At 48.2% G+C, this 27,492-nt stretch overlaps 2 protein-coding genes across 3 annotated transcripts in view; both read right to left on the bottom strand.

Moving 5' to 3' along the window:
* Positions 1-6,065: 6,065 nt before the first annotated feature.
* On the bottom strand, positions 6,066-10,951 carry LOC311353304 (alanine aminotransferase 2-like; the record flags this gene model as incomplete). The annotated part of the gene is made up of 11 exons (XM_084473172.1): positions 6,066-6,180; positions 6,446-6,558; positions 6,948-7,103; positions 7,531-7,705; positions 7,813-7,949; positions 8,073-8,152; positions 8,313-8,556; positions 9,389-9,522; positions 9,913-10,021; positions 10,623-10,712; positions 10,844-10,951. 11 exons carry the CDS (start codon positions 10,949-10,951, stop codon positions 6,066-6,068), a joined length of 1,461 nt encoding a protein of 486 aa, XP_084329298.1.
* Positions 10,952-12,510: 1,559 nt separating this feature from the next.
* LOC311353300 (1-phosphatidylinositol 4,5-bisphosphate phosphodiesterase gamma-1-like) overlaps positions 12,511-27,492 on the bottom strand; it is a 29,050-nt gene continuing 14,068 nt past the window's right edge. For both annotated transcript variants that reach the window (XM_084473164.1, XM_084473165.1), the window contains 24 exons: positions 27,156-27,251; positions 26,807-26,925; positions 26,426-26,511; positions 26,178-26,298; positions 25,453-25,621; positions 24,623-24,742; positions 24,335-24,442; positions 23,483-23,667; positions 22,752-22,952; positions 21,971-22,090; positions 21,406-21,589; positions 20,551-20,628; positions 20,177-20,280; positions 19,863-19,959; positions 19,484-19,550; positions 18,501-18,667; positions 17,819-17,915; positions 17,361-17,585; positions 16,859-17,004; positions 16,363-16,477; positions 15,650-15,811; positions 15,114-15,202; positions 14,637-14,821; positions 12,511-14,450 (listed from right to left, as the gene is read on the bottom strand). In XM_084473164.1, the coding sequence (XP_084329290.1) occupies positions 14,390-14,450; positions 14,637-14,821; positions 15,114-15,202; positions 15,650-15,811; positions 16,363-16,477; positions 16,859-17,004; positions 17,361-17,585; positions 17,819-17,915; positions 18,501-18,667; positions 19,484-19,550; positions 19,863-19,959; positions 20,177-20,280; positions 20,551-20,628; positions 21,406-21,589; positions 21,971-22,090; positions 22,752-22,952; positions 23,483-23,667; positions 24,335-24,442; positions 24,623-24,742; positions 25,453-25,621; positions 26,178-26,298; positions 26,426-26,511; positions 26,807-26,925; positions 27,156-27,251 (3,102 nt within the window). In that variant the 3' untranslated portion in view covers positions 12,511-14,389. The remainder of the gene's footprint in view (positions 14,451-14,636; positions 14,822-15,113; positions 15,203-15,649; positions 15,812-16,362; positions 16,478-16,858; positions 17,005-17,360; positions 17,586-17,818; positions 17,916-18,500; positions 18,668-19,483; positions 19,551-19,862; positions 19,960-20,176; positions 20,281-20,550; positions 20,629-21,405; positions 21,590-21,970; positions 22,091-22,751; positions 22,953-23,482; positions 23,668-24,334; positions 24,443-24,622; positions 24,743-25,452; positions 25,622-26,177; positions 26,299-26,425; positions 26,512-26,806; positions 26,926-27,155; positions 27,252-27,492) is intronic.

Below are 27,492 nucleotides of genomic sequence, written 5' to 3'. Positions count from 1 at the left end.
CTTGAAACATGAGCCCTGATCAGTGAGTACCTCCCGGGCTATCCCCACCCGGCTAAACAGTAGCATCAGTTCTTTGGCTACCGCCTTAGCTGTAGCCGCGCGTAGGGGTAGGGCTTCCGGGTACCGGGTGGCATAGTCCACTAGCACCAGGATATACCGGTGTCCCTGGCTGGTCTTGGGGAGGGGCCCCACAATGTCAAGGGCTATCCGGTCAAACAGGGTTTCTATAATGGGCATAGGGATGAGGGGATTCCGGACCGTGGCCCTAGGGGCTACCCGCTGGCATTCGGGACATGCCTGGCAATACTGCTCTACATCCCGCTTTACTCCCGGCCAGTAAAACCTAGCTAGGACCCTGTCCCGAGTTTTGTCCGTTCCCAGATGCGCTCCCAGGAGGTGAGTGTGTGCCATAAACAGTACCTTGCTGACGTATGGTCGCGGGACCACTAATTGTTCCGTCACCCCCCCCCCTCTTTTTCCACTACCCGGTAGAGCAGCCCCCCCGGTGCTAAAATGTGGGTGCGGTAAGCAACTCACCGAGTCCCGGGCTTGTCCGTCATGGGCGAGAACGTGGCTCCATGCATGTTTCAGGGCGTCGTCCTGGAGTTGAGCCCTGCGAACTGTCCCGACCGAGCAGTACCTTCCCCCCCTACCGGGAGAAAGTCTGAGAACTAGGTAAGAGGGGAACTCTCGGGCTCCTCGGGTGGGTCGTTCTGCTCGGACGCCGTGAGGGTGTCCGTGGTGCCGGGGGTTGGTCCCTGGGAACCGGAGCAGGCGGTCCCCCTGCTGTGTGGATCGGGGAACCCGGTGGTGAGGGTCTGTTCCCCTCGCTCCCCTGGTCCCGCCAGCTGGAAAACTGGCTACCTGCCAGTTTTCCAGCTGGCGGATCAGATCATCCACCACGTCGGGGTGGTGGTGGGCCAGGATCCTCCGCGCGTCTGGTGGCAGCTGGCGGATGGTGTTGTCGATGAGGACACGGTCTACCGGGCTGGGTCCCTCGCCGGTCGCCAACCACCTCCTCACCAGGCGGCCATGCTGGGCGATCTGTGTCCGCACCGCGCCCCGGATGTCGAATCGCCAGTCATAGAAACGTTGGGCCCTGGCCGCGAGGTTGTGGCCGTAATAGGCCAGTATAGCCTGCTTGAGAGCGGGATACTGGCTAGCAGTCTCGGCTGAGAGGTCCTGGCTTGCCTGCTGTGCGGGTCCGGTGAGGAAGGGCGACAGGATGTGGGCCCACTGGTCCTCCAGCCAGCTCTCTCTCCGGGCAGTCCGTTCGAATACCTCTAGGTAGGCCTCCACATCGTCCTCTGGGCCGAGCTTGGTGAGCCGACTGGTCGGGGCGGCGATCGGTGAGTTGCGGACGGTGTGTTGGGTAAGTCGGAGCACCGCTTCCCGGAGCAGGGCCAGGCTCTCCGCCGTCTCTCGCTGTATCGCTGCGGCCTGTACCTGGTGCTGCTGCTGTCGCTGGGCAGCCGCGGCCGCGGCCCCATCGGGGTTCTGCATACTGGGTGGGCGGGTACTCTACCGTGAGTTGTAGTAGGTTCTGACTGTCCGCATTCTCCATCATATGTGGCAACCCGGTCCACAAGAGTCAAAAGGTCTCACAGCAAGTACCACGCAGAGGTTTCAAATAAAGCCGTATTCGGCGTTTATTCACAGGTATGGTAGATAACAGGTAAAACATCAACTATACTATGGCCTCCGAGAGACTTGAGTGGTAGGATGTATCGTCGGCCTTCTGCTGGGTCGTCGTGCCTGCTTCTCCCTGGGTTGAGTTCCCGGTCTGCTTTTAAGATGTCCGCCCGGTCTTTTCCACCCTCCGGCCAGGTGTTCCCCATCGGGCTGATTGCGTGGAGTGAAGATGTGCTCACTGCCACCGGCTAGTGGATGGCGGTGGTACACACCGTCCACCACTAGCCCACGGTTCCCCCAGGTGGGGAGCGGGTTGCCACAGTATGTATGTATGCATGTTACGTATGTATGTATGTATGTTACGTATGTATGTATGTATGTATGTTACGTATGTATGTATGGATGGATGTATGTATGTTACATATGTATGTATGTATGTATATATGGATGTATGTATGTATGTTACATATGTATGTATGTATGTCAGTCACACTAGGTGGGAAGACCTCTCCTGACGTCTAGGAGGGGGGTACCCTATACTGGTTTCTCTTCGGCCCCGGGGCTTAACCTGTGCTGGCCCTCTTGTACGTGTTAGAGATCCTCGGCTAAGCTCGGTGCAGGAAGACTCCGGTCTAAGCTAAATTTAGGCTACACGCGTTTCGATCAAACTCTGGGGTGTCTCTTACCACCTCAGTCCCTGTGGGCCACGAAGCAGGGAACAAGTCTGAACCTCTTTATATTGCCTCACTCTCTGGACTGGCCATCAACCCGTTTGTATCATGCGCCACTCACCCCTTGTGCGAGGCTGGGAGAGCTGCGGGCTGTCGGTCGGGCCCCTACTGGGAAGCCGGACCAATGACTGAGGCACTGATTTAATCGCCAACTACAACACATAGTAAGGTAGTTTTATTTAGATTGAAAACTTGTTTACACAATGATAGAGAAAAGTATGGTCCTTAAAAAGAGCCTAAATGCTAACGGAGTCTAATGTACATAACCGTTTTACACAATCCTAGAGAAAAGTATGATTCATTGGAAGAGTCTAAATACTAAATCATCATGAGGGGTCCTCGTAAGAGGGCTACACGTTCTTTCCTCGCATGTCTGTTAGAGTCAACGAGTGAGTCTGTTAGACTGCGTGGGCAGTGTTTCGATAAGCTAGATCTAAACAAAATATGCACGATCCCCACAGCTTGAGTCTGTGTGGGGACTATTTCAATAAGCCAGGTATAAATGAAATAAGCACGGTCCTCACAGCTTGAGTCTGTGTGGGGGCTATCTCAATAAGCCAGACACAAATGAAATAAGCACGGCCCTCACAGCTTGAGTCTGCGTGGGGGCTATCTCAATAAGCCAGGTATAAATGAAATAAGCACGATCCTCACAGCTTAAGTCTGCATGGGGGCTATTCCAATAAGCTAGAAGGGGAATAAGGAGAAGAAGAAAGAAGCAGTGTCCTGGAAGATTCTGAACACGCTTTATAAACACAAGCTATGAAGCTATGTTCCGCTTTCTTTAGGGACAGAGGGATATGGGGGTTCCCGTTTGTACGAGGTAGTCGGTACACTTAGTGTTGACGCAGCAGATCAGCAGTACAACAGTTCAGTTCAGTTCAATAGAATTCACATATTGTTGTGCGATTAAAAGCGGAAGTCCTACCCTTAAATGGGCATCGGGAAGCTTAGGGCATAGGTGCGTCAACGTGTGGCCCACGGTCACACAACAGTATGTGTGTGTGTGTGTGTGTGTGTGTGTGTGTGTGTGTGTGTATGCAAGCTCACCAACATACATGCAAGCATGCACACATTCAAACATGCACACACGTGAAACATACATGCACTCAATGCACACAAAAACCGCAGCAAAACGCACACTCTTTCTCTCTCTCTCATACACTCAATATATACATACACTCTCTCATGTCTCTCTTTCTCTCAAACACACACACACACACACACACACACACACACACGTGCATGGGTGCGTGCGTGCGTGTGTATGTGCGGTGAGGGATCAGTTGCCATTGAGTATGGAGAAGGTAAGTCTGGAGTGCTGAGCCCTTGGAGAAGGTATCCATGGCAACGGGATGTTGAGGAGCCTCACGCTAGAGGAGCTGAGAGCTCTCTGGCAGACGGAAGGGCTCTAATAAAGGACAAACACAAGCTCCTCTTGTGTCGTCCTCCTCCTCCTCCTCCTCCTCCTCTCCTCCTTCATATCGCTCTCCTTCTCCCTCATTATTCTACCCCGCATGGGTCCAACACTGGAGCAAAATGCGTCAAACCCTTCGCTTCATTTGACAACTGCCATGCCATGGACTTCTTTGTAAATAATAATAATAATAATAATAATAATAATATTATTATTATTTTATAATAAGAAGAAATGCTGGTGGCCCTTCCAGGAACCAGATTCACCAAAATATTTCAAATGAATCTCAAGAAGTTTCCTGGTAAGAAATTTTCGAAGAATGCTTTGAACTGCATTAATCTTCCTTTTCTTAATAACTTCATAAATGTTTTTCTTAAGAAGTAATTTTATTCAGTTTTGGCTAAAGTAGGCCTAGTCAAACTTTTGGGCCACATCTAAGAACAATCGTAAATCAATCACTTTTAACTATATTGGGGAATGATAAACAAATTGTGTAGCTAGTTACATAACGTTTAGTCGCCAAGACCTATGTATTTTTCTTTCTCACGCACACACACACACACACACACACACACACACACACACACACACACACACACACGCAAACAACCTTTCACACGCACTCACCTTGATCGCACTGCAGTGATCAAAGACCAAAGCGATTCAATTACAATAACTATTCACGCCAAGGCTGATCCGGTTGTAATTATACTGGGGGCCTTAATGAGCAACGCTCGGTTGACTGCAACTACCAACTTTACCACATAAAACGTTCCGACAAACGTTCTCATTGGTTCAAATGGCACGGTAACATCAATTCATTAACGCTGTCCCTTCGGTGTGTGTGCGTGTGTGTGTTTATATGACACAGAGGGATCTAACGGGTCGGGGGTGAAGCCTGGGAAACATGCAGTTTGACAGAGAGAGAGAGAGAGAGAGAGAGAGAGAGAGAGAGAGAGAGAGAGAGAGAGAGAATAATAATTAAGAAATGCAATTCTGCGTGGTAAAATACTGCAGTCATCACATTATTTACAGCTAAAGATTGAAGGCCTTGTCGGTAATGAGCGGCCGGCCAACGGCCCGTGCTGTGAAGCTCACACGCTCACAGGCCTACGCCCGCTCCTCCCCTCACATACAAACAATGCTATCACTTTCTGCACTCATTTTCCCCTCCATTTCCTTACCGCTAGATTGCGTTGGGTTGCGTGTCTGGCCGTTGTGGGGTGTCTGAGTTGGTTGAATGTGTGTTGTCAAATCCATCCTCATTATTCGCTATTTATGGTTGCTTCACTACACATAGCTTTAGCCTGTGATAGGCCGGTGTGGGCGAAATGGGGCGGGGGGGGGGGGGGGGGGGGGGGAGAGGGAAGCTGGTAATTAGAGCGCATGCGTTGGGTAGGCTACTAATTGGACGTTTTGTAAATTTTACTGGAAGCTGTGGATCGCTCATGGTTTAACGATACAGGTCCTTCACATTGACTTATCTCAGCCCCTGTCTGACTACACATTTCCATCCGTGCAGCTTCGGTCAATGTTAGATTAACCGGCCACTGGGACTGGAGGGATATCTGTTATCTGTTCAAATGCAAAGGTAGGCTCTGCAATTGTTATTGGTTGTTATGGCTTATTCACATTTCAACATCGTCACAGTATGCAGCCCATATACGTACACTATTACGTCATTGTAAATTGATCTGAAGTTGTTCAGACGTCAGTAGATATTGCTAGGAGAAAACGAGTGCTGCCCTCGTGTGGCCGCTAGCCGTACACAGCACCGCCCGCACCCAAGGAAGAGTGACCCTGAGCGAGCGAGAGTGAAGGGCTGATTATGGTCCCACCGTTGACGCAACGCAATGAGCACACAGACGCTTCGACGCAGTCGTGAACTTTTATGGTTCTGCGTCGGGTTTTAGTGAGCGGACCAATCACAGCCCTTGCGGCTGCGTCGCCTCGACGGAAGGTTCCAATTACTGAGAGGCGCACGTCAGGCCCTTGCGGTGGACGCAAGGAAGGTCCATAAGGATGTAAGGAGTCCGTAACCCCCTTTGCGTTGCGTGAACATGGGACCATAATCAGCCCTTGAGACAATTGGCATGAAAACTGTCCAGGCCCTTGGTCCATCTGCTCAACACGTATTTACATAATCACTCTAAAAACGGCATCACGACAGGACTTTTCACCATGAATAGAGAAATCCATTTATTTATTAGTCTCCTCATTATGTGGTATACAATGACCCCCCCCCATGGGTTTAGTAGTGTTTTCAGTTCAGGGATTTGTGTGTTTCAAGGAGTTTCCAGGTGTGGTCCACACCTGGATGAGTCCGAGAGGCGCAGGTGGAAAGCAGCGAGTCGCTCCAAGGCCTCCTCCAGGAGGACCGAAGAGACCCCAACACACAGCCTGGGAGGAGGACACACACACAAACAGGCACACACACACACACACACACACACATGCACACACACACACACACATACACATGCACACACACACACACACACACACACACACACACATACACACGCTAATTGAGTCCATGTCTACCTAATGTTTCATTTCCATTAAAAGACAAACACATGTGTCTGTGTGTGTGTGTGTGTGTGTGTGTGTGTGTGTGTGTGTGCGTGTGCACGTGTGCATGTGTGTGTTACTTGATGGGTCTAACCTGAGGTGGTAGTCCCCGCCCGTGTTTCCATTCTCACTCCCTGCTCCGACACACACTCCCTGCTCCTCCAGGAGTTCCTGGCAGTACAAAACATCTGCCTCCACACCTGCAGCCTGGAGACACACACACACACGCACACACACACACACACACACACACACAAATACTCATGCAGGAAGCGAAGGAGGTATGCAAGTACCTTAAGTACTGTATGCACATCTATGGTAAGTATCCATGTATAAACGAGAGGTAAAAACACATAACCATTTTCAAATGCTTGCTGACATTTCTGACATTTCTACTGTTTCTACTGTTCCTCCATGAGGTTGAGCTGTGCTGCAATGCATAGGCAAGGCATATTTATTTGCACAGCGCATTTCATACACGTGGCAATTCAATGTGCTTCACACAAAAACAATGAAAAAAAAATAATAATAATATGGAACCATACACAATTTGAACGATAATAAAAGTAAAATGTAAAAGTGTGCAGTGTGTTGACCTGGGCCCGCTCCAGCACCCCAGCAGGTAGGTCTACACGGGGGTAAACGTAGACCCCTCCTACGGCTGGCTGGCAGCTCATCCCTGGGAGGGAGGCCAGGAAGTCTCGGGCTCGAAGAGCGTTTTCAGTCAGAGTCGTCCGGTTGGTCAGTACCTCCTGCGATGGACGGAAGTACTATGGTACTATGGTACTAAGTACTATGGTAGCTTACCTTATTGACTACATTTGTTGACATTTATTGGTGGGATAAGTTTAAATGATTGTGAGGCAACTCATTTAGAATAAATAAATCATTAAATGTATCTAGCATTTTATTTATTATGCCTAATCTTCATCATGAAAATATCATGAAAGTCTGGTCTAAATGGCGCAAACTAGTGCTTATAAATCATAGCATGATGATGTTCTCTGTGTGTCTTTAAAGACACAATGAAGCAGCTCAGCTGTCACAATCGGTCCCAGGTCCAACAGTGCTGGTGTTGGATGCTCAAGTGGCCGAGCTATAAGCTTGAGCAATAAGACAAAGACTTGAAAGGAACCCCATTCTGGGACCTCCACCACGCTGAGTCGCCTGCTGTCCTACCTGAGCGTACAAGTCGTAGGAGGGCTCAGAGGGCTGCGGTGGGTGGAGCAGGATGTCCAGAGAAAGCTGGCCTGGGACTGGGCTGCTGATGTCCATATTCACCATAGTCTCAACTAAGAGCATCACTTCCTGGTCCACGTTCACCAGCTCCATGTATCCAGCCCTCAGGCCACATCTAGGAACACGATACGGTATGATATACGCATGGTTCAATATGATGCTCCATATGAAAACATTAAACTGGTACTGGAACAGGTTATTTTATTCATTACAAGAACTCACTCTCCCATGATGCCATTGGATAAGGAGTCGAAGGATGCCATCTGCACTCTGTCCCGGTACTTCGGTCCCATATCAAACAGAACCTTCTTATAGGAAACCCACTGGATCCCTGATCCGTGAACAGTGTGCTGTTCCACCTACAGAATACGATCATTGAAGGGGAAAGGCTGTAGAAACAATTTGGACTCTGAAAGACGTTAGACATCAAATGTGATTGTTGTACTAATCAATGTCACTCAGTCACTAATTCATAGAGTTACCTCGTTAACCAGTAGGAAGAGTTTCTCAGCTGCAGCAAATTTGATCACTTCTTCGATTGACTTTCTGTTCTGTACATGGCCTGTTGCACGAAGACAACAGAGGACAATTAGCCACTTGATCAAATTTCAAATAGATTATAAATTGTTAATAAATTTACATAAATACAACACCTAACACGGCCTATTAACTAAACTGTTAAATAAAAGGTTTTACGGTAGAAGCAGAGAGGGTCCCGATACCTGTGGGGATTCCTGGGTTACTGATGAATACGGCTATTGGCCTGCAGCACCCCCTAGCGGTGCGAATGGCGCGTTGCAGCTCTTCCAGATCCACAGCCCAGCCGGCGTCTTCTCGTAGGCGGTAGGGCACGGGTCTGATCCCAGCCAAGCCCAACACCGTGGCCAGGGTGTGGGGGTAAGGCAGGGGGACCAGCACACCGTTCTGGGGCTCCCCCTCCGAACTACTGAGCAACTTGGTCATCATCTGTAGACAACCAACCGCATCTTTAGGATATCACTTCTATGAATACATGGACGGAAAAAAGTTGGATCATTGACGTCAATGGTCAAACCTTAATGAGTTGTTACATTTTAATTATTTTTACATTTGATCATATTCCCAAATGATTAACACCAAATATGAGGCGTCACCTAACCTTAAGAAAAACTGGATTTAAACATAACCAAAATACGTATCCATATCTAACCTAAACTCAACCTAACTAATTAATCTAATCTAATTCGATGCAATTTGCTACTCTCACAAAGTGTTAATATTCTATATAGAATAAAGATCTAATTAATCTATCTAATTATTATTTGAAAGGCAACCCCAGCCCCATCTAGGTATCATACTACAGATGTGTCACATTTTTCAGTGATTTTCTCAAATATATCTCAAAATATCTGCGTTAAAATTGGGCTTTTACACAACAATTCTAAAGACATCTCCTGAATAATGATGCCCCCAGACCCCACTCCAAGCTTTTGGTTGAAGCCACAGGGGTTTTTGTAGGGAATCGTGAGAGAAAGATTACGGGAGATTTTCTTCATCTTATATGTAGACCCCCTCTAATGCTAGGCAGTAGCCTAATTCAGACACTGCCTTGACTGAATCTAACTAACCCAGATGTCCCCTAACAAACCTAAAGTTACCTATACCAAATCAAGCGCCAGATACATTTTAACCAATTGGCCTAACATACAAACACAAAACACAATCCGGGCGTATCCGTGGTAACTAATAATTGGTATTGGGTATAATTGGTAATAGGGTCGAGATACATAGAGCAACCTCATATGGGGCTGAGGTGTACCGTCAGAGTTCTCCAAAACCCAGCGCAGATGACGATGTTGTGGGCGTCTGTGGGCACGCCGGCGTCTCTTCTAGTGATGAACTCAGCGATTCTGTGCTGGATGTAAACTAGGCCCGATGAAGGAGTGTAGCAACCTGGATGGATAGGTAATAATACTTGATTGATCCCAGGGGGGGGGGGAATTCATCTAGTCACAGCAAAAATATTTATTTTGAGAAAATGACACTGAATTATTTAGCATATCCAGTTAATAACTGAGCAGAACTTTGGAAAGTTCATCTGCTTTCTTAAAAATTAGCATTTGGCCACCACTGCCATCATAAGTTGCTTTATGCAAATAAGTTTGACCCCATATTACACTGGGGCTGGGACTCAAACCCTCTATGACAAGACTATCCTGCTACCTGTGGAATACATATGTACCAGAATGTGTGTGTGTGTGTGTGTGTGTGTGTGTGTGTGTGTGTGTGTGTGTGTGTGTGTGTGTGTGTGTGTGTGTGTGTGTGTGGCCGTGCTGACCCTACCCACGCTGGATCCCTCGCAGCTCTGCACGAGCCTCCGAGCTCTCTGGCGAACGTCCAGCGCAAAGTTCTCATCGCTGAGGAGCTCAGGGTAGAGACACACTGCCAGTACCTGAGAGGGAGAGAGAGAGACAGACAGAGAGAGAGAGAGAGAGAGAGAGAGAGAGAGAGAGAGAGAGAGAGAGAGGGGGGGGGGGGGGGGGGGGAGGGAGGGAGGGGGGGAGAGAGAGAGAGAGAGAGAGAGAGGGGGGGAAGGGAGGGAGGGAGGGAGGGAGGGAGAGAGGGAGAGAGAGGGAGAGAGAGAGAGGGAGGGGGAAAGAGGGAGGGAGGGAGAGAGGGAGAGAGGGAGGGAGGGAGAGGGAAAGAGTGAGTGAGAGAGGGAGGAAAAGGGAGAGGGATAGAGAGAGGGAAGGAGAAGGAGAGAGAGAGTGAGCGAAAGAGGGAGGAAAAGGGAGAGGCATAGGGAGAGGGAGGGAGAAGGAGGGAGGGAGAAGGAGGGAGAGATGTAGGGAGGGAGAGCGTAGGTGAGTTGGAAAGATCACACACAGACACACACACAGATTACATCACGATCCCAATTAGAGAGATTTTGGTAGAGAAGAACAGAATATAATGCCGTATTCGATAATAAATATATCGGCCTAATCTTATCCATGGACCCAGCAGAATAGAGTGGAGTATTCAAATTGTTATCCGTAGACCCAGGTGCTGACCTGTTTCAGGAAAGTAATGGATGGGACCCCTGCCCGCTGTGGATCAAATGAGCACAAGTCGACCACCCGGGAGAAGGCCTTCGGGACCCCCTACGGGTGGCGGGGAAGAAACATGTGAGAAGTTGCTTTTTAAATAATCATCTGTAAAATATAATTTCTGCGAGTTAACCAAACTGGAAACCGTGTGGGGGAGGGGGGAGGAAGGGGGATCAGCGCCCTACCTGTGCGAGCTCTTGGGTGATCTGTAGTGCGCGTGATGTCAGCGCATTGCACGGCGACTCTCCGATGGCTTTCAACCTGGGGTTGACGTCCCGCAGAGATGTCCTCATCCTTTAACCCCGCACCGAAAAGTACTACTCAATGAAAGCCGTTACTCCCCATTCGGGCGAGCTGCAAATGGAGCCCAATATATAGTCGCCGTGTGTGAATCGCGCAAGATGCCGTCCTTAACCAGAACCGCGCACGGTAACCGCTAGACGGTCAGCGTTTTACGTTGCAATGTTCTGGTTCAAGATGAACCATTAACTGTTGTCTGTCGCTGATTTGTCTGTCGCTGACTTTGGTCGAAGCACGTGGAAATTAAATTTTAGGTCAGCGTTGCAGGCAGCGCTCAACTTTATGCAGCAGCATTCATTTATCAAACAGTTCAGCTCCTTTTTAACGATATTATGGCAAGGCTTTTTCTACCGTTTCTACTTAAAGATTTTTTTTCTGAAATAAATTAATAAATTAAATCTAAGTCAATGGGCGGAATCTTCAAATCCTCTTCAATTAGGCCTACTTTGAAATGCTACTCCTTCTGCATTCTATCTGTGTATTGCGCTGCTTCGAGTATGATGTCACCAACTTCAACAGCTTCTTCAAACATTATTCTCACTTCAACCCTTGTAACATCCACAACTTTCACCTCTCATACACAATGTAGCCTATACATCAAAACGTAGAAAAATGTACACATATTTTTAACATCTGTAACTATTCAAGGGCCCTCATTGTGCCTCATTGTGCCTAAAGCACAATGAGATATCACCATGATATTTGATATCTCTCTCTGTCATTTCTAACCTCATCCACACAAATGACATTGCTGCCGTCTTCAGGAAGCTCTTCCGGTGCTCATGGTGAAATATGTTCAGGTATACAGCCTACAGTTATTGAGCTATGGTATTTTGTTCAACTGGTACCTTGCCAGGGCAAGTGTGTTATAACCAGTTCTGCTCAACAATGACTCTATCTCTCTCCCTCTCTCTTACTACTACTACATTAACTTCTACTACCACCACAACTGCTACTACTAGTCTACTACCATACTACTGCTACTTCTACTTCTACTTGTAGTACCACCACTACTATTGTAGTACTACCACTACTCGTACCTTTTCAGGCAATTAATTTAATCTTCCAGCTTTGACAGTATTAAAGTTTAGCTTGTATTTCATGCTCTCTTTATGTCATGCAGTTAGTCAATGGCAGACAGTGAAATATAATCCAAACACAAAAAAAATAGACCATAACAGGATTATTAACTCATATTTAAAGTGGTTTAGAAGCAATACATGAAGAGACAACTAATAAACACACCAAACAGGGTCTTTTTTGTCAGATGTGGGTCCTGACTAACTTTCAATTAAGATCTAAAAATGGGTGCACACTATGTCCTGTAAGGCATGAATGAGTAACAATAACAATAATCATTATTATTTAAACGTCATTCTACAGGACATGAAAGACTGGGTTACACAAAGGTAAACAAAGGAGATTTATTACATGCAAATAAGGATAATACCAATTATATTAATATTTCTCATAATACTGGGCCGTTAGTGTACATCTAAATAGAACACACACACACACACACACACACACACACACACACACACACACACACACACACACACACACACACACACACACACACACACACACACACACACACACACACACACACACACACAGACAGAGGACAACACATTAAGGTAGATTGAGTTACATTCTTTCTCAGGAAACACTTCACAATGTCCGGTCCATATAGGCCATTAACATTATTTTATGATCATTTTATTTAGTCTGTGGCTAATGGCAAGATCTTTATAGTGTTATGAATAAAAACTTATAAATAAAGCCTGTTTACACAGAGATGGAGGAGACAGGAGCTCAAAACAGGTGGCAACTAAAATGTAGTATGCCATACAAGGCGTGTGTGTGTGTGTGTGTGTGTGTGTGAGTTTGTGTTGGTATCGAAGAACAATACACACATTTTAGGTTGAGGTGTGTGTGTGCGCGCGAGTGTACATGCGTGTGAGAGTCTGTGCGTGTGTGAAAGTCTGTGCCAGGCTTGATCCAAGCTGAGGAGGCGTGGATCCATGAACCTCAACATAAACTGCTGGGGTGATGTTGGCAACCCATATGTTGTTCTAAGTGAGGTGGGGCACTTGGTTAGCTTCTGCAACAGCCCTTGTGTGTGTGTTTGAGCGTTTGCAACCGACATCGACACACCTTAGCGCTCGGGTCACTTCCTCAGGGAGAGAGAGACAGAGAGAGCCAGAGAGAAAGAGAGAGAGACAGAGACCAAGAGAGAGAAAGAGAGAAACGGAGAGACAGAGCGGGCAAGAGAGACAGAGAGAGATATTCTGGTTTATACTGGACTAGTTTAACCGAGAGCCCTAAAATCGTTTTTTGGCATAGTACGTTAGTAGAAGGATACAAAAAAGTCTGCAGTGCATAAATGTACAAATTGGATTCCCGGCTATTGTTGAAGTTTCAAGGCTTTTAATATTGGTATTATTCAGAAAAAACGTTGACCAATAGAAACACTGCTGTGATGTCAGCTACTCCAATCACATCACCATGTGTTTTTATCCCACCCCTAATTCATAATTCCTAATTTCTTGGAAATACGTTATATAAGGGTGTGAAATCACATCGTCTTAAAGATTCCTGATGACTTCCGCCATGATAAGAGATCAATAGAGGATTCTGGGTAAAACTAGGCCAGTTTGAGTCAGACTTCCTCCTCTCACAATGCCCACTCGCCAACAAAGGAAGTATAGCATATTAATTAGTATATTGAGTACATTTAGCTTATTGGATTTACGTATAGCGTTTTAAGGTAAACCACCTTCTAGGGAAGGTTTGGAGCTGAGCTCAAAGTACAAATCATCCAGTTAGAGTTCTCCCAGGTAAAACATGAAGCAACAGCCATCTGGGAGGCGGGACTTCCCGTCGGCTCAGCCAATAGAAGACATGGTCTTGATTATGAGGAATAGACTTCCGTCTTGACTCTTTTTCTAAAGTCCTTTTTATAACCCATTTTGTGAGCATCAGTAAACCCAAACAAGTATTTATTTTTAAAAAAATTCAAGCAAAATATGGATTGCTCTTCCAGTCTTTAGTTCCAAGTCTTTAGTTCAAGGTGCAGTTTTCAGAGTCAGAAAGAGAGTTCAGAGTTTGGGTTCTTTGGCTCTTGTGGTCACCTAGCAGTCACTTTGACCCCTTCATAGTCACATTTGTGCCCAGAGCCGGATATCTCCCAAATCCACATGAAAGGCACTTCTTCTGCTTTTGCGGTTTTTGGCCCAAAACATTTTCTTTTGGCCATGAGATATTTCTAAAAGTATTCCTTTCCAATGCGACTTTAGTGAATATATTACTTTGTAGAGAGAGCAATGTTTCTTCCAGTTTTCCATTTGTTTGCGTTGGGTCAGCAGCACACAGCTGCAGTCAGGGCGGTCACAGAGGAGTCAACGCCCTCTAGTGGAAAAAAAACCTTAACTGCGCTTTGTGGCCAACTGTGGCCTCAGCCTCTCTCTCCTCTTCTTCTCCATCAACCTGAGAAAATCAGAAATAAAGAGCGAGAGAGCACGGAGAGAGAGAAGGTGCGGGGGTTCACTCAGTGGGTCCTGTACATCAGTGCGTATTAGTGTGTAGCATATCAGTGCGTCGTGTCATGTACTGGTGTGTGTGTGTGTGTGCGTGTGCATGTGCGTGTGTGTGTGTGTGTAGTAGTAGTAGTACCTGTGGTTCCTGGCCTCCACCAGCTCACTCAGCTGGTCCTGGGCATCCCGGAGCTCTTCCAGGCTCTGCTGGTAGCTCTGGTCCCCGGAACCCGAGCGCTCCAGCGTGGACACCTGATTGGACAGCTGGCTGGTGAGGTCACGCAGCCGCTGGATGGAGGTGTAGAGGTTCTGGTCGTCCTCCTCCTACGGGAGGCGGAGCGGAGAGAGCAGGAGGTGGTCATCTCTATAGCAACACACTCCTCCAAGAGCAGCAGAGGGAGGGTGTGTGCGTGCGTGTGTGCGTGCGTGTGTGTGTAGTGCGTGTTTAGTTAGTTAGTTAGTTTATTAGATGTCCCCTTGGGGAAATTCTTTTTCACAGTCATTCCTAAGTTCATACATTTTAAGTTTAAGTATTGTGAATTAGTGGGAAAGAGAGACAGAGAGAGAGAGGTTACCTTAGCATTGACTATTAGAGAGACAGAGAGAGAGAGGTTACCTTAGCATTGACTATTTCAATGTGGACGAGGAGTGAGGCTAGCTCTAGCTCCTCGCTGTAGCTGTTCTTCAGAGGAACACTCCGATAGCCTGAACAGAAACACATCTTTTAACTCAACAACATCAGACTCATTAATAAAGGTTCAACATAACAACTCAACCTGGGCTTAGTATGAAGACTAAACATAAAGATTCCATGTGAACACTTAATATACAATCAATATTGTGTCAAAACCCTACATCATTTATTTAATATAAAGAATCAATATGACTCGATGTAGGTTTAAATATGACGGATAACGTTCAATATGAAGGTTAAACCTAGTAACTCAAAAAATAATTGACATCAATTCTATAAGACTCAATATAGGGACTCAACATAAAAAAATCCATGAAATGAATGACTCTATATGACAACAACATATAGTAACAAAATACACCAAAAGTCCATGAAGTAACCCATGAAGACTTTCCGGCGAAAAGAGACAAACAATACTAAGACTCCACATGAATGTTGATAATGAACCCAACACAGACCGGTGCGCAGCGAGCGGACGGGGTAGGTGGCCTGAGCCAGGAAGTTGGGGTCACTGAACATGTCCTCGTCGTAGACGGTGAAGCGCAGGAAACAGAAGGACGGGTTCCGGACGTCAAAGACAAACGGCGTCTGGAGCCACGCCGGGTTCAGCCCGTTATCCGCTGGGGAACACAGATCCAACAATCAAATCAAAAACCCTCCGTGGACAAAACCACACCACTCATCATAATCACCTCACGTAAACCAGACCACCAATCAGAATCCCTGTAGGCAAACAGGACCACCAATCACAATCATCTAACGTAAACCAGAACACCAATCAGAATCCCTGTAGGCAAACCAATCATCAATGACCAATCATAATCACAGCACACAAACAAAACCACCAATCATCATTGTAGACAATCTTCCAAACACAATCACCACAAGTCATTCTTCATACTGGATATTTCTGTGACAACATCCCCATGTCCATGGGGGCGGGCCTACATGTCTAACCAATAACAACCCTGTTGGTATGTGATGTACTTATAATCAAGCACTAGCCAATATGTACTCCACCACCGTGGCTAGTCCCACCCTGATCCAAGCACATTGCTTCTACTCTATATCCCGCCGCTAGGATTTTCTTTGACTTGAAGAACGCACCACACCACAGTCAAGACTAGGGAATGTTTGGAACATTCCTGGGATGCAGATTTCCGGGTCTTACCGACAACATCTGTCTTGCTCTTGCAGCTGTCGTAGTCCGCGCCGCTGATCTCCACCTCGACGAAGGGACAGACTATGCTGCGGCCCGTCTTCGGCAGATGGCGAGCCCCGAGGACCTGGGAGAGAGGAACGGAGAGGTCGTCGTCAGGTCGTACGGTGGTAAGACATGGACCAGAGTCCGCAGGACTGGACTCACTGTGGATGAGTTGGGAGAGGTAGAAAGTGGATTGTATGGGAAGAGACTGGAATGGGTTCTCGTGGAGGTGAGAACCGAACGTGGATTATTCGGATGTCGCAAATATTTGATAAGAAATCGTTGTATACTCTAGGAGTGGACAACTGGAAAAAGAGAACATTTAAAATCTATGTGGAATACAAATGTATTTGAATATCTTGGAAAAGGTTATCTTAACAAAGGTTATAAGTGAATAAAGATTGGTAAAAGGGTGTGCCAAAGTGATGGCATGATCAGCTGAACGGTGATTGGTGGGTCAGACCTGCAGCTGAATGGTGATTGGTTCCAAGCGCAGGGTATCCTTATCAAAGGGGTCGAAGGAGTCGTCTCTCATGACGTCAGGGTGCGGGACAAAGCCACTCCCCCCTCCCAACATGAACAACGCTTGGTTCATCTGCATTGGCTTGTCTAGACACACACACACACACACACACACACACACACACACACACACACACACACACACACACACACACACACACACACACACACACACACACACACACACACACACACACACACACACACACACACACAGTAACCAGAATATAATTGACATTCAATCACATCAAAAAGTGTCACTCTAACCAGAATATAAATGAATAGCCAAGGTCACAATAACTAGCACATAGACAAACACAACCCTCACTAAACCTAACCAAACATAACCCTCACTAGAACCTAACCAAACACAACCCTCACTAGAACCTAACCAAACACAACCCTCACTAGAACCCAACTGATAACCGCCCACTCCCTCTCACCGGGGGTCTGGAAGTTGAGGGCGACCAGCTGGGAGCCACAGAGCCACATGGCCAGTGGGTCGTAGTTGGAAGAGTCCAACCGCTGGCCGCGGGGGTAGACGCGGGACAGCTGCCGCCGGTTGTACTGCAGGAAGCGGCGGCCGCGGCTCCGCGTGGCCAGGCGCTCCGCCTTGGTCTCCGGGAACGACGACATGTCCCGGTAGCACGCCCGCTCCGTCCCGATCTCTGGGGAGAAAGAGAGAGAGAGAGAGACCCGGGTTAGAAACTACAGGCCAGAGTGCATGCACTACAGTTATGATTGTATTAATGTATATTAGAGCGAGAGAGAGAGAGAGAGAGAGAGAGAGAGAGAGAGAGAGAGAGAGAGAGAGAGAGAGAGAGAGAGAGAGAGAGAGAGGAAGAATGAAAAGAGACAAAAGAGAGAGACTGACACAGAGAGCTTAGGCTTAGGGTCTTACTCTCCTCGTTGAAGGGCACAGGTCTGCAGTAGACCACCAGGTCAGACAGCTCCACCGCTATCTTCTTCCTGCGCTCCATCTGCTTCTCCTCCTGGAGCTGGACGGGGGATGTCCACAGGCCAGATGAGGGATGATGTACGGGTACAGCCAAGTCAATGTTGGAAAATTATCATTTTGTTTCTTGAAGGGGGTTTATTTTGTGCAAATGATCAGCTCACTGTACATTACGCCGCTTATTACAGGGCTAGTAACTAATGATACCAATAACGTCACACAAAAAATAACAAAATCATTATTTTTTGTTGACTTGAGAATGATTTGTCCGTTAGATTGTATGACTGTAAACAGCACCGATAGCAACGGTCTGTTATCTGTTAGCGTTGGTCCATATATAGAATATAGAAATGACTGTAGAATGTCTAGATTGACGATACTTTGTGGATGTGTGTGTGTGTGTGTATCTGTGCATGCGCATGTGCGTGCGTGTGAGTATGTGTGTGCGTGCGTGCGTGTATGTGTGTGTGCGTGCGTGCGTGTGAGTATGTGCATGTGCGTGCGTGCGTGCGTGTATGTGTGTGTGTGTGCGTGCGTGCGTGCGTGTGAGTATGTGTGCGTGCGTGCGTGTGAGTATGTGTGTGTGTGTGCGTGCGTGCGTGCGTGTACACGTGCAGGCGCCACCTACCCGAGCGTCGGCGTTCTGCGCGGCCTCCCGTATCTTGGCCACCCAGGCGGTCAGGTCCTCCGCGGAGTCGGCCGCCACGTCCAGCGTCTGCACCGGCCGCGAGGAGAGCTGCTGGGTGTGCAGCGTGAAGACGAAGGGCCTGGAGCTCTTACCGTCCTTCAGCACCACTGGACGGGGTCAGGGACGGGGCAGGGTGTGGGGGGAAAGGGAGGGTAGGTGTGGGGGGGAAAGGGAGGGTGGGTGGGAGGGTGGGTGTGGGGGAAAGGGAGGGTGGGTGGGAGGGTGGGTGGGAGGGTGGGTGTGGGGGAAAGGGAGGGTGGGTGGGAGGGAAAGGGAGGGTGGATGGATGAGGGGTTAGGGGGAGATTAATGTGGGATCCAGCAAGCACTATGTTATACAGAATTTCTGGGGTGGAGACGACGAAGAGTCTGGGCCGGAAAGCGAACAACTATAAAGGTCCGGAGTTAAGCCTTGTCGCGTGCTTAGTTGCTGAGATCCCGGGGATTTAGAAGGGGAGTGTATTTCTACCACGGCAAGTGTCCTGAGTGCGGATTTGGAACCTTTACAGACACCGTTTTACAGTTCACCACAGCTGGCCAAGTTTTTGTTCACCAATTATGCGCTTACAAACCCGCCTCCATCAACCTCATTGGTCTAGACAAATATGAAGCAAAATAAAGTGATCGTCCCGGTTCACCACGAGACTTTAGACAATAATCAGAGGTCTGATTTTTGAGACCAGTTGGTGAGGGATGGATGCATTTCAACAAATTTCAACGGCCCAAAACAGCAGAGGGAGTGACTCCAAATGTCCCGGTCACCAAAGGCTTAGTGCGAACCAGAGCAGCCGCACTGCTCATGTGAGAGTTGAGAGATTTCCTGGTCATCCAGCTAGAGCTTGTGTTTTGGTGGGTGTTAGTCGAGCACGGATGGCGCTGAAGTTCTACGCCCCGGCAGGAGCGAGGATAGGGGCTTGCACTCACCAGCGTGGCAGCTGGGAACGTCCACGAAACCTTTGAGAAACGTTCCCAGGGGGCTGTTCTCTGAGGCCTGCAGAGACAGAAGGAAAGGATAGAGTTATGTCATATAGAATAAATTAGAGAATAGGTTTATTTTTAACCAGAAGCTGGCCGAATATTGTATAAACACGATCGGAAGGTCAAATGACTAAACCCCGGGACGAACTCTACCATCCTTGGAAATACTTATCGCATGATCACATTTGGTTGGGAGAGAATTCCCCTGTATTTTAATGCAAACACTTTATGTAAAGAAACCCTTAAGTTCTTTTGATTAAAACCATCCCGATTTATAGATTATAGATGGATTTATTTATAACTGAAGGGATCCTTTTCTACTCACTGCTTCATCGGGCTCCCTAGTGGGGGAACTGGGAACTTCCTCTACATAGTTAGCGGGAAACCAGAGCTGTTTCTTCCCTCCGTAGTCCCCACGCCACCTAGTGGAGAGGCGGGGACACACAGGAGTGAAACGCAGCATACATGTGGACATAGAAAAACACAAACAAGCATACAGATAGAATATAATAGAAACAACATCAATTATAATACTTCTAATTGTTAAAATATTGAAGAAATATATATGTATCGTCTATTTGTCCATAGATGGATAAAGAGCCCCATCCTCAAAGCAAACACTCTCACACACACACTCACCAGCCCCCCTCCTGCTTGTCCACACTGAGGATCAGGGCCTGCTTGGGGAAACACAGCTCGTCTTCCCTCTGCGCGCGGTAGTCATACAGCGCCTTGACCGTGCACTGAAACACACACACACACACACACACACACACACACACACACACACACACACACACACACACACACACACACACACACACACACACACACACACACACACACACACACACATTTAGATAAATACTTGTTTCCCCATGCCTCTACTGGTTGTTCAAATGTACTTTCATGGCGTAGGAAGAGTATAGTATGAGAAGCATCCAATCAGATGTTGGTCATACATAACATTTACAAATCTTTACTAGCAACGGGCTGACAGTGAGCTCTCCTACCCGAGCCATGGGCATCTTGTTGGCCTCCACGTAGAAGTGAGGGGTCCGGACCTCATACAGAGCCCCGTAGTCCAGCTCCTGAGGAACAAACAACCAATCAGCTTCCAGCAGTCCGCTTCAACCAATCCACTGCACTGGGTTATAAAACAAGTCTGTGAGTGTAAGTCGTTTAAATTCACAGATTGGAAACGAGACTATACATATTTACATTTAAATTTGGGACATTCAGCAGACGCTTTCATCTGCAGCCACTTACAACCGTTCATACATACAGTACACTCACACACCAACGGCGGAGTCAACCATGGAGTCAACCATGCAAGGCGACAGCCAGCCCGCCGGGAGCAGTTAGGGTGAGGTGTCTCGCTCGGGGACACCTCGACTCAGCCGGGAGGTGCCAGGGATCAAACTAACAACCTTCCGGTTCCAAGTCGACCCGCTCTACCTCCTGAGCTAAGCCGACCATAAATGGACTACATATGGACTATAAAGACTATGTACTATGATATGTTCACTCATTTATAACAATAATCTATTCCACCTCAAACGACACGTTTAGTAAGTTAATGCGCAATCTGCAGCCCACTTGCAACGCAACTCTGTCACCTCTCGACATGGAAAATGTGCACAAAGTACCCACAACGAAAGTTAGCCAGCCAGTGATGCTAGGGCTCACCGCGGCCGCCGATTTTAACGAATGCAAAAAATGCTAACTAACAGAACGCCAACGCATACAGAACACTAAAGACAAAGAGGCTGAAGACCATGAAGCACATCCACACGCATCCACACAGCCAGCTCCGGCCAGCCGCCGGGCCGGGCCGGGCCGTACCCCCCCCCCCCCCGCCGGCTCACCGTGGTGCCCATGCGGTCCAGGGCGTCCTCGTTGATGGGGTAACGCAGCCTCATCTTGCGGTACAGCGGGTGCTTCTCGTAGTAGCGCACCAGGTCCACCAGGCTCTCGAACTCCGCCGAGCTGCCCAGCATGAAGAGGCGCCCCTCCTGGTGGATCCGACAGTGCTTGATCTTCCCCTCCGCCCTGGGGGAAGAGAGAGAGACACAGGGACAGACACACACAGGGAGAGACACACACAGGGAGAGACACACACACACACACACACACACAGACCGACACAGACAGAGAGTTAGACAGTGTATAGGTGTGTGTGTGTGTGTGTGTGTGTGTGTGTGTGTGTGTGTCTGCGTGGCGTGCGTGTGTGTCTGTTTATGTGTACGTGTGTGTGTGTCTGTGTGTGCATCTGTGTGTGTGTGTGTGTGTGTGTGTGTGTGTGTGTGTGTGTGTGTGTGTGTGTGTGTGTCTGTGTGCATCTGTCTGTGTCTGTGTGTCTGTCTGTCTGTCTGTCTGTGTCTCTCTCTGTCTCTCTCTATACGTGTGTCTGTGTGTGTGCGTGTGTGTTACCTGAAGGAGATGGCGTAGGAGTGCACCTCGCTGCGTTTCCTCAGCAGGAAGGCCCCGTCCCGGGGGACCCTCATCAGCATGTGTTCAGCCTGGACCCGACTCAGGTTGGAGTGGAACCACCTGCGCACCGCATCACACCACCACCATTAAGATCCATACAGTACCATCACGTCCTCACTCTGTCTCAACCACCTGCGCTGCACATCACACCACCACCATTAAGATCCATACAGTACCATCACGTCCTCACTCTGTCTCAACCACCTGCGCTGCACATCACACCACCACCATTAAGATCCATACAGTACCATCACGTCCTCACTCTGTTTCAACCACCTGCGCTGCACATCACACCACCACCATTAAGATCCATACAGTACCATCACGTCCTCACTCTGTCTCAACCACCTGCGCAGCACATCACACCACCACCATTAAGATCCATACAGTACCATCACGTCCTCACTCTGTCTTAAAGGGGCAGTGCGTAGGATTTAGTGGCATCTAGTGGAGAGGTTGCAGACGGCAACCAACTCAACATAAATGTCAATGATTTATTATGCACACATTTAACCACCCATCACAGACGTGACCTGCCAAACACACACACACACACACACACACACACACACACACAAAATTGCCATACACATGCAAACACACACATTGATTTACATTTAACATAACCCTGTCACAAACATACCTACCCCAACACACCTCGTCCCACACACACACACACACACAAACTTTCAGAGACACACACACACACACAAACACTCACTCTCGGCTCTCGTGTGCGTTGGGCTGGGGCACGGGGCTGCAGAGCGCCATCTCAAACTCGTTGCAGCGCAGCGGCGTGTGGCGGTAGTGGGAGATGAGCCGCTGCAGGCTGGCGAACACCAGGTTGTCCGTCAGGTAGAAGCGGGTGGAGCCAGACTCCTGGCGGGAGTGGATCCGACAGTGCTGGACACGCCCCGAACGCCTGCCACGAGAGAGAGAGAGAGAGAGAGAGAGAGAGAGAGAGAGAGAGAGAGAGAGAGAGAGAGAGAGAGAGAGAGAGAGAGAGAGAGAGAGAGAGAGAGAGAGAGAGAGAGAGAGAGAGAGAGAGAGAGAGAGAGGTGGTGGAGGTTATTTGGATGGATTTTAATTCTGCTGAACCCCATTAGATAAGAAAACATTAAGAAAAAAATCAAACAAGACAAGGGAATAACCAAGAGCGTCCGAGTTTTGCGTAGTGTAGGGTGTTCTGACTTCCAGCAAGAGCTGAGTGAGATGTGCCCTTTCGACCTGTAGGCCTACTGGAGCCAGATGCCTTACCCCAACCTGCTCGCTAATGACAATCAATCTGGCTTCTGAATTTACTAAAACGCGGCTTAAGATAAAAGTCCCAAAGATAGACTTGTATATCTTAGAATCCTCTATATCCCCACAGGTTTGAAACACCAGAACAGAGGGAACAGGGAAACATCCGCCAATGAAGCGGCCGTGTGTTCCTGTCCCGGCGGCACTGACCAGAAGGAGAGGGTGTAGTCCCCCACGAAGGTCTCGCTCTCCCGGACCAGGAAGGTGCCGTCCTTGGCCCCGCCCTCGCAGTACTCCTGTAGGAGCTTCTCAGCCACCTGGCGGCCGTCGCGACCGCCGCCCAGCTTCCCGTGGAACCAGCGCTCCACGCCGGGCTGGTCGTTGTTGTTGCACTCCTGGAGGAGGAGGAGGAGGAGGAGGAAGAGTGGGTGGGGGGGGGAAGTGGATATCAGAGAGGAGGGGGGAGGGAAGAATTGAGAGAGAAGTGAGAGGAGAGAGAAGGTGGAGAGTGACGGTGAGAGAGAGATTAGTGGAGAGAGAGAAGAGAGAGAGAGGAGGATAGGAAAGAAGGTGGAGAGGGGAGAGGAGGCAGGGAAAATTGAGGAGAGGGGAGATTAGATTAGGAATATTTGGCTACATCAAGTTTTCCTTCCGCACCATGCGTCACCATGACAACCAGCGATAGATGAACCATAGATAACCTTGGATCACTTGCGTGTGAAAGGTTTTATTTGATAGCAATGAAGGCAATGCATTGTCTTTGTGGATTTCCTGTCTGTGTGGATTTCCTGTCCAACTAGTTCATTGTCAACAACTGCGTGCCGGAGGAACACGAAGGAAAACACTGACGCATTAAAACGGAATAGTGACACACATTTCAAAACTCGGCTACATTAGTGACCTCTGACCTTATGCACTTCTAGAGGCTTCCAGCTGACATGATCCGCCTCCCATGCCTTCCCATGACCACATACAAGCTCACCTGTTCATGATCATTTGTGGAGAGGCAAGATAGCCTGTCCATAATCTTCATCATATCATCATCATCATCATCATCAGTACCTCTTTCCCATCTTCATCCTCCTCTTCCTCAGACGTCTGGTAGTGAGACGTCTCCTCAGAGTAGTAGATCTTGTTACTGGTCAGAACAAAGTAGTGGGGTGTCCAAGCCTGTAACACACACACACACACACACACACACACACACACACACACACACACACACACACACACACACACACACACACACACACACACACACACACACACACACACACACACACACACGAGTAGGTCAGTACCACCAATAGAGAGACAGCATAGCCAATAGAAACGCCCCAGTGTGCTCACATGGTCGATGGGGTCCTGCAGGTAGAGGATGCCGTTCTTCAGGGAGTTGCTGATGTCGTTCTCCGAGTAGCTGGCCGAGGTCACCTCCTCGTACAGCGTGCCCTCCACCAGCTTCTTGTGCTGGAACGCGCCGGCGACGTGACTTCATTAATCAAACGACATCTATCGCAATGACAGTCTAACCACGATACCCCATAACCCGAAGTCATCAAACATTTACATTTACATTTAGGGCATTTAGCAGACGCATTTAGCAGATGCTTTTATCCAAAGCAACTTACAATAAGTACATTTGTCATAAGAGGTGAAACAATATATCGCTGTCGGTGCAGTAATGTTCAGAGAACCAAGTGCAAGTACTAACAATCTCTAGGCCAACCCATTCCCCGTATACAGCAGTGATAGTGATATTAAGTACTAATAATAAATACAACGTACATTAAGTGAGTTCATTAAGTGCGTAAGTTAAGTGCCAGGACGTACAACCAACAATAGTGGGCGGGCCGGGGGACATGTGGCTATGCAGAGTCTAGGTGAACTCTGAACAGGTGCGTTTTGAGTCTTTTGCGGAAGCTGGTGAGCGACTCTGCGATCCTGACATCGGCAGGGAGCTCGTTCCACCACTGTGGTCCCGAAACAGAGAAGAGTTGTGATTTTGCTGATATAGACACAAGGAGAACCTTCCCAGATACCACTAAAAAGAAAAGCTGTAGGCATCCCTGAGCAAGATTCCTCCCCCTTTCGGCTCATGAATAACACGCATCGGGAAAAACGCACACCATAAGCACACCTTCACATAGAAATGGTCAAGAACAGCCCACAATTATCACCTTGATCAGGATCTTCCTGCGCAGCTGGTAGGGCGAGGGCAGCTCGTCGGCGCTGGTCTCCACCGGCTTGGTGAGCAGGAGGTCCCCGAACACCTTCTTGAAGTGGGTGGCCATGTTCCTCTGCTGCACCACGCTGCAGTGGTCCTCGATGGACAGGATCACAGGGTACCTGCACACACACACACACACACACACACACACACACACACACACACACACACACACACACACACACACACACACACACACACACACACACACACACACACACACACACACAGCTGGGTTCTCCTCATGGTTCTAGCGGTGGGTTCTAGTCATGGGTCTAGTGAAGGTCTGCTGGTGGTTGCAGTGATGGTCTAGTGATGGTTTTAGTTATAGTCCAGTGAGGGTTCCAGATATGTTCTAATGATGGTTCTGGTGATGGTCTAGTGATGGTCTAGTGATGGTCTAAGGTTTTAAGTGGGGTTCTAGTGATGGTCAAGTTATGGTCTAAGGTTCTAGAGGGGTTCTAGTGATGGTCGACGGTTCTAGTGGTGTTCAAGTGATGGACCTAGTGCTAGTGATGGTCTACGGTTCTAGTGTTGTTCTAGGGACGGCTCTAGTGGTGTTCTAGTGGTTCTTTCAGGTTCTAGTAAGGTTCCAGTGATGGCTCTAGCACTGGTCTAAGGCGAGGGTATAACGGGATGGTTCGCGTTTGGCCCGGGCCGGAGCAGAAGACTCACTCGGAGGTGACGAAGGCGTGGTCTTTGATGGTGTGGAGGACGTCCAGGAACTTGATCTTGGAGGTGAGCGTGTGGCCGTGGTAGATGATGGGCAGGTCATCGGGTCCGTCCCAGCAGTCCACTTATGGGTCAAAGAAAAAAGATTTTGTCAAATAATGAACAAAATATTGAATACGATAGCTTTTAAAAAATAATAATAATAGATATATAATGATAGATATAAAGTCTTGTTTTAAGTTGTTCCTTACGTTCGATGCAGCGACAGCCCATCCTCAGACAGCGAGCGTACGCCTCCAACGAGGACTCGCTGGAGAACTGGTCCCCAGTCAGGTACCTGGGGGCCACAACAGGTTCAGGGGCCAGGACTCCATGGTTAGAGAGAGGGATGAATCAGGCAATGGTTGAAAGAAGAGACCCAGAAGTAGCGAGGGAGGGGAGGGGAGGGGAGGAGAGGAGAGGGAGAAGAAAGAGAGAGAAGAAAGAGAGAGAATAAAGAGAAAGGAGAGAGAATAAAGAGAAAGAGAGAGAGAGAGAGAGAGAGAGAGAGAGAGAGAGAGAGAGAGAGAGAGAGAGAGAGAGAGAGAGAGAGAGAGAGAGAGAGAGAGAGAGAGAGAGAGAGAGAGACCTACGTATTGTGTGAGGAGGAGATCCAGTACTGAGACAAAGGTCTCTTCATGTCGTCGGGGGCAACGGGAGACGGTCGGGGGTCAAACACAGAGTTTTCTTTAGAGAACAGGAACGTCAGAAACTTTAAAGAAAAAGAAACATGGTTAGACATAAATAGAAATAACATCATGTGTGTATTTAAGTGTAAGTAAATGTGTGTGTGAGCGTGTTTGAACATGGCGTGATTATGTGCAAGTGTCCGTTTGTTATGTGCATTTTGTTTGCTTTTGTGTGTGTGTGTGTGTGTGTGCGCGTGCGTGCGTGCGTGCATGCATGCGTGCGTGCGTGCGTGCGTGCGTGTGTGTGTGTTACCTCGTCCAGTTGTAACATGGGTTCTGACTGGGCTGAACCCAACAGGTAGGCCAGTAGAACCTCACGGACACGGCCCAAGTCGGACGCCCATGACTCCTGCCATCAGAAATAGAGCATCACTCACAGGGGCAGCCTTAGAGGGCAGGTATCATCGTTTCATCATTTTTAAGATTGCTTATTCATTTGTTTCATATTATAGTGTAGGTTTTTTGCTCTTTAGTCAGGTTGATGACATAAGCTGCTAGAACGGCAGCCTCAGCAGCAGAAAAGATATAATGTACTATAATGTAATGTAAGTTATTTGCATCTAAAAGGTGCAGCCACAGAAAATATATCA

Source organism: Micromesistius poutassou (assembly GCF_964030765.1).
Source record: "Micromesistius poutassou genome assembly, chromosome: 9".
NCBI lineage: Eukaryota > Metazoa > Chordata > Actinopteri > Gadiformes > Gadidae > Micromesistius > Micromesistius poutassou.
This window is presented reverse-complemented; position numbering and strand designations above follow the sequence as displayed.